Source organism: Rutidosis leptorrhynchoides, unplaced genomic scaffold (genome assembly GCF_046630445.1).
Source record: "Rutidosis leptorrhynchoides isolate AG116_Rl617_1_P2 unplaced genomic scaffold, CSIRO_AGI_Rlap_v1 contig483, whole genome shotgun sequence".
Classification (NCBI taxonomy): Eukaryota; Viridiplantae; Streptophyta; class Magnoliopsida; order Asterales; family Asteraceae; genus Rutidosis; species Rutidosis leptorrhynchoides.
Window position 1 is genome coordinate 36,377 of NW_027266714.1, and position 20,475 is coordinate 56,851.

The 20,475-nt window shown below is 32.0% G+C and overlaps 2 protein-coding genes across 2 annotated transcripts; both read left to right on the top strand.

The window, feature by feature from the left end:
• The first annotated feature begins 1,819 nt into the window (after window positions 1–1,819).
• LOC139883967 (uncharacterized) lies at window positions 1,820–2,359 on the top strand. Its single transcript, XM_071868057.1, has one exon. The coding sequence runs from the start codon at window positions 1,820–1,822 to the stop codon at window positions 2,357–2,359; it is 540 nt and encodes a 179-aa protein (XP_071724158.1).
• A 4,434-nt stretch (window positions 2,360–6,793) lies between these two features.
• LOC139883968 (E3 SUMO-protein ligase SIZ1-like) lies at window positions 6,794–14,348 on the top strand. The gene is given in 17 exon segments (XM_071868058.1): window positions 6,794–6,817; window positions 7,330–7,410; window positions 7,829–7,871; window positions 8,365–8,437; window positions 8,561–8,723; window positions 9,108–9,238; window positions 10,011–10,079; window positions 10,335–10,422; window positions 10,508–10,583; window positions 11,300–11,373; window positions 11,452–11,559; window positions 11,799–11,957; window positions 12,187–12,291; window positions 12,376–12,456; window positions 12,563–12,719; window positions 12,722–13,795; window positions 14,209–14,348. Coding segments are annotated over 17 exon segments (2,646 nt in total).
• The last annotated feature ends 6,127 nt before the right edge of the window (window positions 14,349–20,475 follow it).

Sequence of the window (20,475 nt, forward strand, 5' to 3'; positions counted from 1 at the left end):
TTAGATAACGCTATAACATATTAACATGAGATATGTTTAGTAATGTATGTCTATTTACTATTTTCATTGTCTTGTCATTATCTTGTATTTATAATGAAATTTTATTTGGGTGTTAACTTCTACCCATGAATTATACTTTTCTTTCCACCATATATGAAGATGGAAAAGTAGTAGGGTGTTGTCAAAGATGATTTTAACACTAATGCCATCCTCTCACTAAAGAACAGTATAAGCTCCTTCACCCTAAGATTTTTTTGGGGAATTGGCACACAGAGCAAGGTAACAAGAGAAATACAACATATTTTGATCTAAATATTGTATGAGAGTTATCCTTTTTGAAACAAATGAAAAGTTTAAAAAATCATGTATGGAGAGACAGAGATAATAATACAATAGTCTACTACTTATCTAAATATCAATTTGTTCATATCGTGAATGTATGCCATTGTTTAAATTAATTACATGTATTGATTAACTTTTTCATATTCAAAATTTAGAAGCTGAAATTATTGAATCAAAATAAAAGAAAATCAGTAGCTAAAATCTTTCGTTCTTGTTATGATTTGATTTCTATTTATCAGTTTGCAAATTTAATTTAATATCAATTAATTCCAACAAAAAATTCATTCATTTTTCATTCACCAGGATCAAAACGCCACCATATTGAACCGCCCAATAGTTTGATATCAATCATATCATTATTTAGGTATCTCAATTATGATGATTGTTTAGTCAGAGAGATGATGAATCAAGAAAGAGATAGAGATCTATTAATAAAATAAAAATATTTTCCAGAAATAGTTTTATATCTTTAGGGTTTTATTTTTTAATATTTTGCTATTTTAGGATCAATAAATATATAAATAAATATTATATAGTGTATTAATTGATTTGGATCCAATTTTCTAATCTGCTTGTAATTACAAAAATGTATGTAAGATTTGTTGAACACTGTCCCTTTAATAAGTTAGCTTCGAACATGTATTTATTTCATTAGCTTTGGTGATATAATCGTTAGTTACTACTAATTGTTTACTGAGGATGTTACAGGAAGAGAAGCCGAAAATCTATAAGAGCTCTACGACAATATGGAAGGTTGTTTTTGAATAAGACCGGAATTCTGATCTATAACAGAAGATAAGTTTTATATTTTACATTTTTTCTAGTAAATATTACTACCTTTATATCAAAATACATGATGTTTTCCAATTTTATAGGTTCATTTAAATTGACATGCATCTAGTGAAGTTTATTGACTAGGTACATGTCAATTTAGATAAAGCTAATAATTTAAAAACATCATGTATTTTGATAAGGATGGAGTAATTTTTTACTTCCAAAAAATTACTTTTAGAGTTTTTATTCACCTCCCTCCTTTGGAAATCACCTCTGATGACACCCAATAAGGAAGTTGTGAGATTTATTATTATTATTATTATTATTATTGCATTTTTACAATATCAAATCGGATACTATGAATGGAGTGACAAGAAATTGCCTCAAATATGCCATCTAAATTTTCCATAAAAAGATTTTTTCCACAAATGCTATTACTGCCAGCAATGATATGACAAAAAAGTGTTAAAATGTTAATCCATCTCCATATCTATATATAATCTCTCTTTTAGTGAAAATGAACACATGTTCTAGGCGTTGCACTAAGTATATCACCTTCAGGTTTGGTTCTTGGAGATCTATTTCAATTTTCACACCATACAACGTAATTCTAGTTAGTTTTAATTTTGTTATGGCAACTAGTTTATAATTTGATTTAATTTCATGGAAATCTCAAATTTACATGTTGTCTAGGTCGTTAGTCATGGCTTCTACTAGTATTGTTATTAAGGAACAATTTAACGCCTTCCACAAAATAGATCGAGTATTGTACAACATCCTCGTGCTTGGTCTATGGCGAGAACCATCCGAATCCATGCAAATCATGGCTCTTTGGCTATGGTTAGAAGGGGTAGGATTCGGTTATATTGTGGAAAAAATGTCATATTTACCTTTAACTTTGATTAATGAACTTGTCGATGAGGCGATCATGTGCCTCTCTTGCATTAACAATAATATAGTATCGATTCTGCCTGAAAACATGGAAGTTCATATGCTTCAAAGTTTGTTAGAGAAAGATATTTCTCTTCAATTCTTCTTACAGAACCAGTTGAAAGCAATTCAAGGGATCCCACAAGTCATGACCGAAGTTTGTCAAAGGGCACTTTCGAAAATCACACAACAAGCTATCATCTGGAATGAAGCACAAAGCATAGCGGATAGTCAGAGATCGGCTTCGACTATGGGGGTTCATTCAATCTCAACGAGAGGTTCTTATGGTGGTAACTATAAGGTGTTAATTTAGTGAATATTAGTAATATTATTTTTTTTAAAAATGAATTGCATGAAAAAAAATATCTAGAAAAGTAACTGTATTTGGAAAGGCGATTAGTTTCTTTCTAAAATATGGTATTTCATTTTGAAAATATTTATTTTGTTTGTATAAATAAGTAAGCTTATGTATAGTATTTGAATGGGATTAGTTTTAGAATATATAAAAATATCACAAATGAAGCATTAATGATATCGGTAACTTAGATCTTAGTACATGGAATCCGAATAAGATTAGTTGTAGAGTATGAAAATATCACAAAGGAATTGTTGATTATTACTGTGTGTTTTAAGATGAGTACATCGTTAGGGTTTGAGCATAAATCCTAAACTTGACACATATCTTTTGGGAAGATGCTCTTGAATCTTGATTCATAGAATCTAAATGATTTCTCTTTAAAATATTAATATTATGATTGCAAGAATGATCCTAATCTTGATATTTGGAATCCGAAAGAAATTTATTTTAAAATAAATAATATATGTATGGAGATAGACGCACAAATGTAAATATCCTCGTTAGATTGTTGATTTATTGAACCAAAAAAAAACTATAATCACAAATGGCTATATGACATGTACGTATTACAACCCTTATGTTGATAATTAGTTGTTTGTCACCTACCAAGATGGTATCTAGTTTCTTTGATCATCTAGCGTGTTGAATTGAAGGTCTAACATAAAAGGGAGAGAGAGAGAGAGATGACACCATAGTGAGAGTACAAGGAGTCAAGTTTGAAGCTGTCATTTGGGGAAAGCTTCCTTCCTTTGTTACCATTGTATCTTTGTATCTTTTTATCTTTAATAGTCATGATATTTTTTATCAATAACTATCTTATAATTGATGACAACGTTATTCTTGGATCAACTAATATATGAGATTTGTTACTGTTTTGACATTTATGTTACATATATTGTTTAGTTTGTGTGAAATAACTAGAATGTACCCACATCTAAGGGACTCTCTCTTTCACTTATCTTTATCCGTGACAAAATTTAACTTGGAACCAAAAAATATATTAAAGAATCTTTAGAAGAGTATTTTGTCTATGATCTCTTCTATAGAGTGGTTCAAACGGAGATAAAATAATAGGAAGCTCAACACATATACTTTGGCATCATTCCCTTAGATCTAGTCACTGATGACCAATTCGGATAATTTCATCAAGGATGGGGGATAATTGAGGAGTAGATAAGTCTTAGATAATATATTCCAAGAAGTTTGGTGAATGAAGAAGATTTATGTTTAGAATAACGTATAAGAGTTTTTTTATACCCCCAACGATCCAAAAATCAAGAACATCCAAAAGCCAAGAAGCACATTGTGACAATTTATGAGGAGAGCTCCATCACGACACAAGGTGATACATAGCTAACATTTATCGATTTTGGATTGACATACCAAAAACATTACCTTTGTTGAGACTTTAACAAAGTTGCTACATGTATAATTGAAAATTGATATGAAGTTTAACCCCTCAGGTTAATAGTTTTTGCTAGATAAGAGAATGGGAGGGCCATTTATAAGTGAATGAATGATGAGAATTCTCAAACTCGATGGACGTGGGTGTTGTATTTTATGAAAAAAAAAAAGCTCGTCTTGTGGTGTTCGGGTGGAGGAGATTCTACATAATGCTAGTGCTCTATTTTTAGTTAGTCAATTTTCGTTTATTAAACGATGTCTACTATTTGGCATGTTTTGTTTTTTTCGATTTCAATAATGTTCCTCTAGAAATTGCTCATGTAGTCCATTTGGACAGTTTTTAATCTCAATGAGAATGACATTGTAAATTTCAAAAAAAATGAAATTAAAAATTCTTAATAATTTGAACCAAACATATAATGTATCATTCAAAATTATTGAACCTAAGAACCACCATCAATCAAACCAAGTTAATTCAAAAATTAATAGTGAAACACGAATTAAGTTGAACCGATAAATGATAATAAAAGTAAGGCTTGATAATTATTGAAATTTGGATAATTGATATTGATCAAACGAATAAATTAAACTTAAAGAACCAAATAATTATTAATTAACAAGAACATTTGAACCGATCTTTAACTTTAACCAAAGCAAGTAATAAGGCTTCAAATAACTTGGATGAGAATTATTTTTTGTAAAAACAATGAATCAAACAAAGTTAAACTCAGTGAAATACTCATCCGGTCCACTTCAAGTGTCTCGTAATGAAATTTGCTTTAGTCCACTTCAAGTTTCTCTTTATGAAATCTATGCATATTTGAGCTATTTTTTTCAATATTATCCTTGCATTTATTTCAATTAATTTTCTATTTTGAATAAATATTTATGACTTTTGAATAATAAATGATGGACAGACAAGTAACTTTTTCTATCATTAATTGTTTTCTTAAGATTCACAACTTTCATTACGAGATACTTGAAGTGAACCGGAGGGAGTACACTTAAATTGACACAATCCTTAAGAATTCAAAGTGAACTAAGTAATAAGCCTTTACAATTATTGAATGAGAACCAAAACTAGTCAAACCAATAAATCGAATCACGCCCAAGACTTATTAATGACACAATAATTAAATTGAACAAATCTTAATATATTTCAAACCAAACCAACTAATTAGCCTTCAAATGATTAAATATAACAACCAAAATTAGTCAAATTAATTAATGGATCAGATCAATTTAAACTCAAGACAAATTAGTGAAACAAATACTAAATAAACCAATCCTGAATTATTCAAACTCAACCAAGTAATGACCTTTCAAAATTATAAAATAGGAATCAAAATTAATTAATTGAATGATAAATCAAACTAAATGAACCCAATAATTATTAATGAAAAAAGAAATAAATTGAATAATCCTTAATAATTTCAACTAAAACATGAATGTAGCCTTTTGTTATCGGACCGATTTTTGTTTGATCAAATATTTGCAACATTTATATTTACGAGAACTTGCATAATTGTCCTCGATGCGACAATTTCCAGCATTCCTAATCAATGAGACATAATAATATTCCGTCCATTCTACAATATTTGTCCATTTTACTTTTTTTGGATGAACAAAAAAAGTAAAATGGACAAACATTGCAGCATGGAGGGATTATACTAACATTTTGAAGAGCGTAGTTGTAACGATCTTCATGCTCGGCCAAGAGTAATTATATAGATTACTTTGATTTATCGTGTTCGTGAGTTGAACAACTCTTTTGGTTGATAGACTTGGAAGTAGGTAAAGTAGAAGGAGATAAATTGCCATTACATAAATCTTATCGGGAAACATGAAAGTTCTGAAAATAAAAAATTGTCACAAGAATATCCATTACATAAATCTTATCGGGAAACATGAAAGTTCTGAAAATAAAAAATTGTCACAAGAATATAGGTTTACATGTATTGCCATAAATTAGAATTTGGATTTTCTAGTTTGATTAAATTATTAAATGATAATCGTCCAATTTTTTATGATCGAATATATAAGACGTCTCGTTTATGCTTTTAATCAATAATCATATTCCCATTTCCTGGGAATATGGCAAATCGAATGGACTTTGCTTTTCATTTTTTTTTTCTTAGCAAGCTAGACATCCAGCTCCAAACACATCACCAAATGTGATTCAAAAACAATATAAGCAGCATAATTGAGTTTGTTTATTACAATTTTTTTGATGTTTTGTTTATTACATTTATTTATATGAACATTGAAGTTTTCACTCTTAATAAAATAAAATAAAAAAATGAACAGTTCCACAATTTTCTAAAAGTGGGTGAACGGCGAATCAATTTGAATAAACCGGATTGTTTTTTCGATCATGACTCATGAAGAAAACCAATTTTAATTTGATGACTAATTAGGGCTTAATTAGGCCAATGTTACATGTCAACCTATATCAGTCAAAGATACAACAACGATCGATTTTTACTTCTGACGTGGCACATGATGATCACGTTTAAATCAAACATTTTTACCATACCATAAACAGGGGCGTTGGTAGGAAAGGGTACACGCGTGAGCACCCAAGTTAAACCCGGACGTGTTGCCGTTACAAAACCGGATTTCATAATCGGCGATACGTCCGTTACCTTTTTGGTCTTCGGCTGCGTACTCTAACACCTCTGGTTTGAGTCTCTTTCGTTTAGGGAAAAAAAAAAACACGCAAATCATAACAAAACCCTAGCAACGATTCCATCCCAAATTCAATCGAACGAGTAAGCTGTCTAAATTATTCTATTTTGTGTTCGAATTTTTCAGCCTGTAAATTCACTTTTGATATCTTCCGAATATGTTTTGTCGACTTGATTGATTTTTTTTTTTTTGGTTGTTAAGTAGATCAACTGGTGCCAAGACGTCCTATGGGATTAGTTACATCGCCGTGAAAATTGTGATCTGATTATCCTTTTTTATTTTCCCCCAATTCTGGAGATGGACTTGGTTGCTGGTTGCAAGGTTTGAACTCTTACTCTGGGACTCTATGCTCAATTTTGTATACTTTCAGCTGTGCTTTTAATTTTGTACAATCATTTCATATCCAATTTCACTGTTTTTGGGGTCGGTTCCTGAAAAATGCATTGAATCGGCATGTGACGTGCTTGCTAGTTTTAGTCTTCATTGGTATTGTTTATGTCAATCATGTGCAGCAGCTGAAGAGCACTTTGAAATTGTCTAGCTCTAGGGTCATGATTCATTGTTCAATGTTTCTCCGTCAATTTCTTTGCTGAAAGTTATTAATCTGAGTTCTGAATGTGCATAAGTACATTTCTTTTTTCCTTGATATGTTTTCTATAGAAACGTAAAAGTGTGCAGAAGTGAATATTTATGTTACTGTTTAGAATGCATTTATCCTTCTTAACTTGTTTCTTCACCTTTATCATGCCAATTCACATACTAAATTTCTATATATGGAAATAAGAACACTTGGCTGTGCAAAATTCATATTGAAAGAAATCTCATTTTTGCAGGACAAACTTGCCTATTTTCGAATCAAAGAGCTCAAGGATGTGCTCACTCAATTAGGCCTCTCAAAGCAGGGGAAGAAACAGGTTAAATTTCTGCATTACATATATTGTTTTCTTGTGTATTTCAGTCTAAAATGTCATGGTTTATCGGGTTGCTAAGGTTTCTCTGCATTTTTAATGTCACTTAGTGATTCGGTACCTTTTTTGTGTTTTGAATTATCGAAAGTTTTTGCTCTTTTCATCTATAGTCTCTTGTATTGAATTGCATACACATTAAATGTCTGGAAGGTGTAAGCTACTATAGCTTATTTGGTTATAATATAAATGATATTCGCTCTGGAAGGTGTAAGCTTGTGTGGAAATCATAAAAGTTTGTGCTGTTATTTTCAGCAGTTTGGCTTGCTTTTCTTTTTTTAACATAATGTCCTGTTAATTATTTCGGATTTTAATTGTGCGATCTCTTATGGACACATGGTTGACTTATCTCTTAATTACTGTGTAGGATCTGGTTGACCGGATTTTGGCTATTTTGTCTGATGGTCAAGGTAAATAGTCCTTCTATTTTCTCTTAACTTTTTGCATTTATTGGCCTCTGCATTGTATTTGTGTGATGACTTAGGTGTTTACAGCTCGACATTAAAACTTATCTGTTGCATCATTAGATTCATGTTACTTTCAAATCGTCAATTCCAAGATTTTGAATGGAATGCCAATCTTTGATTAGGATGCATGTCTTCTTGGGAGAAATTGACATTTTTTTCTCTGGTCCTTTTTAGTATGGATATATATATATGTCTATAGCCACTGCATCTTGTACTTGTTTAGCCTTACTCTTGCTTGTTACTTTCGCAGCTATGACTGTTGCTGGTTTTGGTTACTAAATATTTGAAAATTTTGAATGGGGAGCTGGGTATTCTAGGAATTCAGAAATATTACATATTGGAGTTTGCATTGTTCAAGTGCTTTTATAAAATATCTATATCAGTTGTCTTTAATCTTTATGATAAAAACTTGTGTGTTATGGAATGTTTTAACCAGTTTCTAAGATATGGGCAAAGAAAGGTGCTGTTTGTAAAGAAGATATAGCAAAATTAGTGGATGACACTTACAGGTTGGTCTTTTTGTCTTTGTTTTATGGTTGAATGAAATTTGCACGAATTACATTTTATCTATTTCATTGTTCTTGTTTTTGTACTATCTTTAAGACATGTACACACTTTTTGCTACTCGTCAGAAAAATGCAGATCACTGGGGCCTCTGATTTAGCTTCAAAGGGACCAGGTGTTTCTGATAGCAGTGATATTAAAATTAAAGGGGAGGTAGATGAACATTTCCAACCGGAGATGAATATTCGCTGTCCCTGTGGAAGTTCATTAAAACAAGGGTCGATGGTTAAGGTAGATGGCTTTGTGTTGTTATTTTATAGCAGCTTCTCTTGGAGAATTTTCTAATCTTTCTGTTAGTAGTACTGTTTGATAGGGTCAGAAAACTGTCACAAGCTTTACAGAGAATCTATTTTGAAACTAAATTCTTAAGACTATTTTAATGCAACTGAAATTCGTCTTCAATGCTTGATTTGTTAACTTTCTCTTTTGAAAGGACAAGTCTGAGATGTTACTTATGTCTGATTGATATGATACTGCTTGGTATGTTTTGCATTCTCTATCGTGGTTACAGCAGTTTTAAATCTCTGTAGTTCGTTATACTTTGCAATGTTTTTCCCATTAACCTTCCATGCATTCCTAATAATGCTGCATTGTGACTTCCACTTGTTGATGCAGTGTGAGGATCCAAGATGCCAAGTGTGGCAGCACATCAATTGTGTTATAATATCAGAAAAACCTATGGAAGGAGATCCCCCAGTTCCAGACATGTTTTATTGTGAGATCTGTCGCCTCAATAGAGCTGACCCGTAAGTACACTGTTTGTTACTTGTTATGCTAGTGAGTCATGCAAGCCATTACCTTCAAGCCTAAACCGGCCTCTTGTGTAATTTAAGTAAACTAAATGCTTTTGATAGTCTGTATACTTCACAAGTATTAAATTATACATATTTATTTACTTGTGTGTCAAATCTCTACATGTTTTATGGTGGTTTGCTTACTGTGTTAGTTTTTATTCTTTCAAGTTCAATTCCATAATTAAATTATTATTATTATTATGCGCTTTTATTCTGTTTCTTGTATATAACAAATGCCATAGGATCAACAAGTTACGATAGCCAGTTCATTGCTCGAATGATGAGTTTTCCAACCTTGATAATTCCTTAGTATACCTTACAGTGATTAGTGCATCTCAATGGAAGGATTTAGTCTGTTGTTTGTGTTTCTTCACTGTGCATAGGTAGAAATACATTTTGAAACTGTAATTTACTTACCCAAGTTATTTAAACTCTTTCGCAATACTCGAAAACAGTTGTGGCTTACTGACGTACAAGATTTTGTTATGGGCTTGATTCGGAGTAGGCGTTTACTTTTACAGGCACCTAAACATTGTAGCCTACAGTAATTTTACTTGCATAACTTCAATGTAGGCTACTTTCCAAGTCAGTAGCAACAGCAATATCGCTTGTTTTAACATAGTATTATGTGCCTTATTATTAGGGTTGTCTCAATGAGTTATGGATATTTCTAATTTTCTCATCGATAATTGTTTGTGCTTACGCTGTTTTTCTTCATGTGCAGCTTTTGGGTTACAGTTGCACACCCTTTATATCCGGTCAAGCTGACTACAACAAGTGTTCCAACTGATGGGTTAGTGAATCTCATACTGATCACAATTTGATCTTCTCTTCTGTCTTGATAGTTCTTATTTTTTTTCTTTTTCAAGTTAGTAGTCCTGCATTTTGTACTAATTTAATGATTGTTCGTGCCTGTTGAATGTTGCCTTTTGGTCGAAGTATTTTTCATCTAGTTCTGACATTGTGCATAATTTAATCTTTTATGATTATATTTGTTTTAGGCATGATTATTGCGAATAACATTGAATATTTACCCAAAATATTTCAGCTCAAATCCAATGCAGTGTGTTGAGAAAACATTTCATCTCACAAGGGCAGACAGAGACTTGTTATCGAAACAAGAATATGATGTTCAGGTTGGCCTTTTTAATGTTTTGCAATGTGTCCATTGCATTTTTCTCATGATGCTTTGGTACTAATCGTTTCCTTATGTTTCTGCAGGCATGGTGTATGCTTCTGAATGACAAAGTTTTATTTAGGATGCAGTGGCCGCAATACACGGAGCTTCAAGTCAATGGTATGTATTTCTGCTGTTTTCTAGGATTAACTTACTTCAACAGCTAGAGCTGACAAAATGAAACAGCTACACTTTACTAGATTTTGAATTCTTTGAGTGGGGATTAAAAATTGATTTGAAACTTAAAAAAAAAAAAAAATTCATTCCTTTTTATATTCTCTAGTTTTCCATATAAGGCCAATGTTGAGTCAGTATTCAGTGTCAATGTTTGACTGCAAGATCTGACCATGTAAAAACTCGTACAAGGCGGACTGTTTATTTTCAGCGTTCATTTCTGTGTACACGAATTCGGTTAATCGTATGTGCTAGTGCATTCCCAGACTGTTTCATTAGTATATGTTTTCCTTTTTGCACCGCTTTCTCTTAGTGTTCTCACCTCCGCTACAGTTTTTTTGGACATCTCCTTAGAATGTCTAAGAGCTGGTTCTGTGAAGTATTGTCGGTTTTATGGTTGTATGTAGCTGTTGTTTCAACTGTTTAGAATCTCTCAAAAGCACAGAATTCTCCTCTCCCTCTCTAATCAATCTACTTTAATAACTATCATTGATGCTAAGTATTCAACAAGTCTTCTCCATTTCTAGCCTTTCACTTATGCTCTAACCATGTTAATAACTTAAGAATTAAGATAGTTAAGCCTTTGATTCTACATATGATGAATTATGGAAGTTCACAATGCGATATAAACAAGAATGATGTTTCATTGGTTTGTTTAACAGGTGTACCTGTCCGTGCTATTAATAGACCCGGCTCGCAACTGCTAGGAGCTAATGGTCGAGATGATGGTCCAATTGTGAGTTTTGACTATAGAGACTATTGTCTAAGTCATTTTAAGATTTTTCTCGTCTTACTGGTCCTCTATTTTCCTCAGATCACACCGTGTACTAAAGATGGAATTAATAAGATTTCCTTGACCGCCTATGATGCTCGGGTCTTCTGTTTAGGGGTTCGGATTGTGAAACGGAGAACTGTTCAACAGGTACTACAACTTTTTTATTGTTATTATCAGTAGTTTTTGTGTGCATCCGTATGAGGTCTCGATCAGAAAACGGTGAATCAGCTTCCATTTCTTCAAAAACTTCATTGACTGTCTCGCATCCGATTTGTGTTTCATCAAAATTGTTGCATATTTGACCAAATATAAAGTGTACGCTAAAATCATTAGTCTGTGTTGCATGCTCTCTCTTTCATTACCGAATTTCCTTTACGTGTGTCTAGATTCTCAATCTGATTCCCAAGGAATCTGATGGTGAACGATTTGAAGATGCTGTGGCTCGTGTTTGTCGCTGCATTGGTGGGACTACCTCAGACAATGCTGATAGTGACAGTGATTTGGAAGTAGTTGCGGATTTTTTCGGTGTCAATTTACGTTGCCCTGTAAGTTATGTTGTCTTTTGTATTTGGTGATGTATGTTTCATATCATTGGGGTTTGAATGAACATGTCGCTTGAGTTGAGAATTCAGCAGTAAATATAGGCTCTGAAAACATACTTTCGTGTTGATAGAGATTCTCCATGACTGTATCATTTTCTTTCCTGAATACTAGCTACTTAGGATTCGACAAATATGTATTCTGGTCTCATGCTTCACATGTTTACCTCTTTAGATGAGTGGCTCAAGAATGAAAGTCGCTGGGAGATTTAAACCTTGTGCTCACATGGGCTGTTTTGATCTTGAAGTTTTTGTGGAGCTGAACCAACGCTCTAGGAAGGTATGTGTGAAAGACAAGTTTGTTGTTTTATTCGCTTATATAGTCATGCTGCTTTTTGACAAAACCATTGAACCACGTGTGCAGTGGCAATGTCCTATTTGTCTGAAGAATTACTCATTGGAGAGTGTAATCATTGATCCATATTTTAGCCGCATCACGTCTAAGGTACTTGATCCTGTAGAAGGGCTAATTTTTGATATCACTTGTTTGACCATATCTCATACCATGGCTTGCATTTTTATTTTATTTTATTTTTTTGATTTTCACGCAGATGAGGTACTGTGGTGAAGATGTGACCGAGATTGACGTAAAGCCTGATGGTTCTTGGCGTGCAAGGGCCAAAAATGAAAGTGAACGTAGGGAACTTGGTGATTTAAATCAGTGGCACTTTCCTGACGGTACTCTGTGCATCCCTGCAACTGAAGTTAAACCAAAGCCGAGTTGTCAAAGCAAGTCAAACAAGAAGGTACTTCGGAAGGTCCCATTGGTGGTCTGAAGCTTGGGATCAGGAAAAATCCTAATGGCATTTGGGAAGTTAGCAAACCTGAAGAAATGAATACCTCTTCAGGTAATCGATTATCAGGAAGATTCGATCCTCGTGAGCAGAAGGTTAACTTAATGAGCAGTAGTGTTTCTGGAAGTGGTAGAGAGGGCGATGATACAAGTGTAAATCAAGATGGTGGTGGTAATTATGATTTTTCCAATAATGGAATTGAGCTTGACTCTACTTTAAACATGGATTCAGCCTATGGATTTGCTGTCAGAAATCCATCTGTGCCTGGCGGTGGGCATCCAGAGGTTATCGAACTCAGTGATTCTGACGAAGAAAATGACATGTTAATATCTTCTTCTGGACCTACAACATACCACCAAAATCATCATAATAATGATTCTGGTGGAATTAATTTTCCCATGGCCGCTCCTGGAATTGCCGATCCCTTTACTGATGATCCCAATGTTGGAACTGGTGGAAGTTCTTGCTTAGGTCTGTCCAATAACAATGATGATGATTGTGAGTTGCCCGTGTGGCCCATGTGGTCTTTACCTACTGGAAACCAAGGTAATCCTGGGTTTCAACTATTCGGTACGGATGCGGATGTCCCGGATGCTTTGGTCAGCATACGGCATAATTCTATCAACTGTTCTACATCTATGAACGGCTATGGATTGCCTCCCGAGGGTGGAATGGGATCTGCCTCGCTACACCCGAATAATTCAGCTGCCCATGCTTCTGCAGATATAATTGGTGATGATTTAGTCGACAATCCTTCAGCATTTGCAGACCTTCAAATTTTTCTTCCGACTGAACCATTGGACACCTCGTTGCAGTCTAATGTGAGAAATCAAGTTGATTCCTCAAATGGAGTTCGCACTGAAGATTGGATATCTCTTAGGCTTGGGGATGGCGCCAGTGGTGGGCACGAGTCAGCTACTGCTAATGGATTTGCTTCAAGACAACAAACACCACCTAGAGAAGGTGCCATGGATTCATTACCTGATACTGGTTTGTACCAACATTTGTTTTATACTTTAAATTTGTCATCTACTGCTTTCTACGGCTCCCCTCTCTCTTCTCTCAGATAGGGCACAAAAGCTAAGACTGCCTTCCCTTCTCTAACTGGTGCATTAATTTGAAGATTTAGGTTCTTTAGGTTTGAACTCGACCTAGCTTGATGCTTTATGTGTTTTACATCGCGCCCAGCGAGCTTAACCAGGCTATTTTCTTACTGTGATCCAAGGAAGTTTCTGTGTTTCTTTTCTTTTAATGGTTTCTGTGGGGTTTAGAAGATTGGTTTATTGAAGAGTGTCATTGAAAACCTTATCATCTTTCGTTGCATTTCACGGCTGTCAGCAGCCACTCTAGAAATAAGTTTTATCTTTTTTGCCCTAATTATTTCCCTCACTATTGACTTGCAGCTTTTTTACCTCTTGGCATGAATGATGGCAAACACGAGAAGGTAGCACGGGAAAGAACGGATAGCCCTTTCACATTTCCCCGACAAAAACGGTCTGTGAGACCTCGGTTATACCTCTCTATCAATTCGGACTCTGAATAGAAAAATTGAACCTTGTCTGGTAAGCTGTACCTGTGCCAGGTCTTCTGTTAGCTTAATGTTCTGTACATCTAGAGAAAAGAATGAAGGGAAGAAAGATAATGTTTAGTGTTTCTGGACTTGAAAAAGGAAATTGAAGAAACTCAAAGTAAGTTGAAATTTTGTTTCGAAAGGCAGGATCACACTAACGAAAGGGTGAGAAGTTGGACTCACATATTTCGTAGTTTTGTCATTGTATATGAATGCTTTGAGCTGGAATAGACAATTTGCAGGTCCTGAGCCACGCAATTTGTACAGTAGATAGGTTATTTATCTTTTTTAATCCATTGGTTGCATTACTGGATATAATAGTTTTGGTCGGGGAAAAAACTCCCTTCAAATAACAAACCTTTTCTTTTTTTTTACCGTCTCGTTTCGTGTTGAAAGGATATATATTCCAGTAGATGTTGATGATAAGATCTATTATATGGATACTCATACTGGTACATGACATTTTCACATTCTTCAAAACATGATTGATGTATGACTTTCAAATTCTGGAAATTTTTAGAATTCGTTGACATTATGTAATGTTTCTTAAAGTTTGTTATTGATATCTTTGCAAAGAAAGAGCTTGGTTCTAAATTTTGCATGGAGCTTGTTGGAGGAAACATAGTAATTATCTTATATCCTTTCAATTTAACTGTTAGTTTTTGGGTTTTCCTTCTTTGTTGTTAACGAGTCTGAGTAGTAATGAGACTTGCTATTTGAATAGTAGTAGATAATGAGTCAGATATATAGTGTAAACGGTTGGCCTGTTGCATGAAATGAAATCAATAGTTCAAGTTAGGCTCGAGCTCTCGAGTCTGTCTTTGCTGAACCATATACGTCTTGTATATCCATTTAAATAAACTTAAAATATAAAATATAATTTATTTTGATATATTTTAGTATGAGATATAATAATTAATTTCACTCACTTTTATATAATAAAATATTATTGACCGACCATATTAACTTTTGCATTTTTCGACTATCAATTGGACGATTTTAACTTTTTAAATAAATTCTTTTTGTCTTTTTATATTAAGTTTACTTATTTCTAATATAAAAATTATTTTTATAGTTGGAAATCTTGATCCTAGTTGTAAAATGAAATATCTACGCGTCAATTTAGGTAGGGCTGGGAATGGATTGGATTAGATTTGACGAAAATTTAATCCAATCCGAGAAAATTCGTATGGATTGAGAATGGATTGGATTTTAATTTTTTCCTCAAAATTCGATCCGAAATTTTTTGGATTTTACGATAAATATATTCTAAAAAGTTTGCTCATAAGTTCCGTCCGGTAGATTATGAAATTCCAAAATACATATTCATAACCCTGCATATATATAAAAAACACTTAACATCATAATTAATTAATAAATTCGCATATACATATACAAAAAATGCCAACATCGGCAATATTAATAAAGTAGACGAATATTTATTAATTATATTATGATCCCAAATAAATAAATTTAAGCATGCTATCAATAATTTGATATTCTACCTTCTTTTTGTGCACAACAAAAATAAAATACCATCCTCGTCGCTAGTCAAGACAAACAATATTTGGATTTTGAATTTTAAAATAAAAAATATAGATTTGATAAGTTATATATATTATTATATTTAATATATAGTCGGATATTTTTATCCATGAATTGGATTTGATTTTTATCTTACAATCCATAATCCAATTTAAATATTTTTGGGTTGGATTTGATTGGATTTTTTTTTTCAAAATCCAAAAAATTCAATCCATTTGAATTGGAATAGTTTTTATTCATGAACTTTTAGATTGTATCAAATCCATCCACACCCATAAATAATTTAGGAACCTTTTATTCTTTCTTTTATTAAGGAAACCAAGATAAAACTCTCTTAAAAATGAGTTTCTTTTACTCAATAAAAGCTACTACTACCTCTGTCACTCAATAAATTTCTTTTAAGATATTGACAAAAAAACAAGATGAATAAGATAAAATATAATATATTTTGATCTAAAATATATATAATAGTCATTTTTTTGAGATAAAATAAAAAGTTTAAGAAAGTCTATATTGAGAGACGAAGAGAGTAAATTTTATGACTGCATATCATATTGAGATACATATATTAATAAGCCTGAAAACCTATTGTTGGTCTAAAATCAAGAAATGTTTAAGTCGGTTATGGATGTAAAAAATCTTTCTATGTAAAGCATGTGTGCTGAATAATTATAAACTTCTATTTCTGAGTAATCTGGACGAGAAGGCTTTCATTACTCGTTCCATTCATGTCCTATGATTTGTTTTGACTACACCCTCATCGACTATTCCTTCCATGTCTCAATCTTCTGATTTGTCTTTTACTTTTATACAGTTATATATGTTATTACAATGTATGACCCTATTTATTTGTATCAAAAAGTGACGATATAATGACATTTGTCATTACATTTTTTATGGGTTGGAAATTAGGGTTTCAGCCCTAAAAGATGTTTATTGCATTGATGTGTGAATAGATTTAATGTTTCATTTTGTTTGACCTATCCTGTACTCCTTGTAGGTTTAGGAGAGCAAACCTAAGTGGCGTAGTAACTCTTAGCAGTCTCTTGGTCTTTTAAGTCCTCCAAAAACTCCTAGGATATTTTGACCAATCATTTTCTCCTTTTCTTGGGTGAAAATGTTTTTTTTTTGTACGTGGATGCAATTTTTTCCATTTTTGACCATTTAGGTATTTGTGGGGCTATGCGTTTACAAAGTTAGATAGATTTGAATAGTTTTAATCAAAACAATATACTTGGAATAACGATCATTAAAACAATATTGAAGCTTAAAGGAGGAAAGGTCGGGCTCGAAGTTAGATAGTGTATTTCAAAAGAAAAAAAGGTGGGTAGTCGGGCTTGATATAGATTTAAATAGTTGTACACCAGATACTATAATTGAAAAACAATCATTAACACAGTAACTTTTTCATAGAGATATAGTTTAAATAGCTCCTCCTCCTTTCTCTGTCGAGAGTGACTCTCTTTTATGTAATCAAGGCTTGCCTCAACCAGTAGTTTGTTTTAGGAAAATGCTATCCCCCTCACGTACGTACGGTTTTTTAAATTCTAATTCTTTGAGTTTCATTTGACGGTTTGAAGATAACTTACTTTAGAATTTTTAGGCACTTCAATGTAAGATTTCTATTTTATCAAATCAAAAAAAATTATGAAACATTCTTCACACTATCTATCATAAGCATTTTTATTAGATGACTAAAATGGCATAAAGCATGAATTTTATTTTTCAAAACAATTCTAAATTAGGTTTAGTAAATTACTTTTACAATATATACTAAACTCTAATATATTTATTACGTATACAAACCATAATCAAAATCTAAACAAAATACATACTTGATACCACAACCAAAATAATTCCTTTTACACAACTCATATGGGGTTAGCAAGAATGAATGGAGTAAATTGAAAGTGAAATATCAAATAAATAGTATTATTTGACATGATCGTTCGATATTTGAGGGAACAATTAGAGGTTGGATCTTTGAGATTCTGCTATCTTGAATCTCCATTGACCAGCCATCAGCCAAATGATCAGTTTCAGACAAATCATCAACGTCAACCACTGATTTGAATTCACTTTAATTTCCGAAACTCATGACAAATGATCAGTTTCAGACAAATCATCAAGATCTCCAAGTTTCCAGCTCATGTTTGTGGTTCTCTAATGCAGATGGTTTCAGGGGGCAACCGAAATTCTGCACTTCTACCTCCTCCATCACATAGTTTGTAGGTGTAAGTAATTTCTTCACCACCAGTAGGCATTAGGTTCACATGAATGATTTATGAACATACTGAAGATATTCAGAAAACATGAAAAAATCAATGAATGAGCATAGCTAAAACGTCATTCTCTCTTTAGAATAACAAATAAAGATTGTAACTGAAAATTTTACTCTATGAATGAAAGAGATGGAAAAACAATACCTCAAATTCTTGGCCTCATACGAATCATGGAATATCAATTCTGATAAATTATTAATTCGATAAAATAAGAAGTATAAAATGAAAATATTTTTTCTATTCATTTGTGTGACTCGATATACTTATACTAAATCCATTAAAAGTGTGGATACACATTAAAAACGGCTACACATGCGAAAGAAATAAGATGTGTTAGTGTCTTTGTATTTTGTGAGTATTTATATTATTTTAAAAAGAATTTTTAATATTTTTTAAAGTACAATAATGCCCTTCAAACCTAATTCAATATGTATAAAATATTTTCTATGTTTTCTATAAATGCACGTTTAGGAAATTTTATCTTTCATGCATGAACCAAAGTGTTTGTTTGGACCGAAGAGATCATGATCGATACAATTATTATTAAGAACAAATCAGAATTAATAGACACACTTTAAGCAATTCGATCAATTTCACGATTGACAGACTTTAATCAATTTGATCAATTTATGGTTAATTAATAAGATCAAACCGTACTCCTTAATTCGACTTGTTTTAAACCTCTTTTATTCTTTAATTAAATTGAATTAAATATAATAATATGAGAATTGTTGTTTTTAATATTTTGATCAATTATAACTATACAAATGATATAAGCTCAAAGGTCACCATACCACTATCCACTGTCCGTGTATTTACAAATTATAATATTATAACTTCAAATAAAATAAAAAAAGTTCACTAGTCCGATCTCAAGTTCTACAACACATGACTAGTTTTTGGATCACATGAGTACTTCAACCTATTTAGAAGGCTACACATATTTTAACCTAAAAAAAAAGGCTATAAATATTCTCAATTTGAGAATTTTTAAAGATATGTGATCACACAAGTAGATAAAAAAAAAATTTCATACCTAATGTCAAAAAAAAATTAAAAACTTGCATTTAAAATATATATGTAAAGATATGAAAAATAAAAAGTTTATCTTAGACTTCTTTAATTGATGTTGATCAATTAATATATAAAAGTAAACTTCAAACAAATTAATATATAAAAGTAAAGAATGGCTAGGTACAAATCACTTAGCATATCAAACTAATTTGTAAACAATAATATTCAAATATAAATTGAAATTAAAATTTCGTTCTTCGATTTGAAAATGCAAACACTTAATATAATTTATTTCCATAAGTAGTTTTAAAGTGCTTCTCCCTTAGTAACTTGCAATCTATGATCCTTAGTGTAGAAAAATATTTTAAATACAATGAATTAAGGATACGAATATATGTACATTATAGATATACGAGATACTTTTGCAATATGGGTGAAGATTTAGACATTTTATTTTTATCTATTTTAAAAGTACATTTCCGTTAACATGTAAACTAGTAATTTAAAAAATTTAGAAAATAATTTATATACATTGAATTAGGTTTAGAAAGGTTATTATCATACTCTGGCAAATTAGATGGAAAAAAAACTTTTCAAAAGAGTATGAATATTCTCAAAACACAAAGATAATGACATGTTATTTCTTTCACACATATAGTCATTTTTAATTTATTTTCACACCCTTAAATATAGACTCACACAAACAAATAGAAGAAATAAATTTCTTCACTTCATTTATTTTCATTTTATCGAATTGATATTTTGTCAGAATTAATATATTAGGAAAAGATTTTGAGGTATTGTACCTCCAAATTCATAGAGTATATTTTTTTTTAGATATTGATTTGCATATTTTTCTTTATTAATTTTTTTTTCCTAAAGAATGATGTTTTTGTTATGGTCATTCATGCTTCCATGTTTGGGATATATGAACTAAAACAATAGCTAAGGATGTAGAGACATGATCTACAACAAAAATGTTGATCTTCATAAATGAAATTTTTGTTAGTTTTGGAGTCTATGAAAGAAGTTATTTACTACTACAAAGTTCGCCATTCATGGAGGAGGTAGAAGTGCATAATGATGTAATTTCAATACTTCCACATTATTACCATTAATTCTAGATGTCCCACAATATTATCTGTATTAAAGAACAACTAACAATATCAACTATCCTTGCAACTTTACAATTGGAGATCTGGTTTGTTAATTATGAGTTCCAGAGATTGAAGTGAATTAAATGGTTGACCTTAATGACC

What these genes read in the sequence shown, in the direction of transcription:
- LOC139883967 (XM_071868057.1), top strand. Translation starts at nt 1,820, where the DNA reads ATGGCTTCTACTAGTATTGTTATTAAGGAACAATTTAACGCCTTCCAC.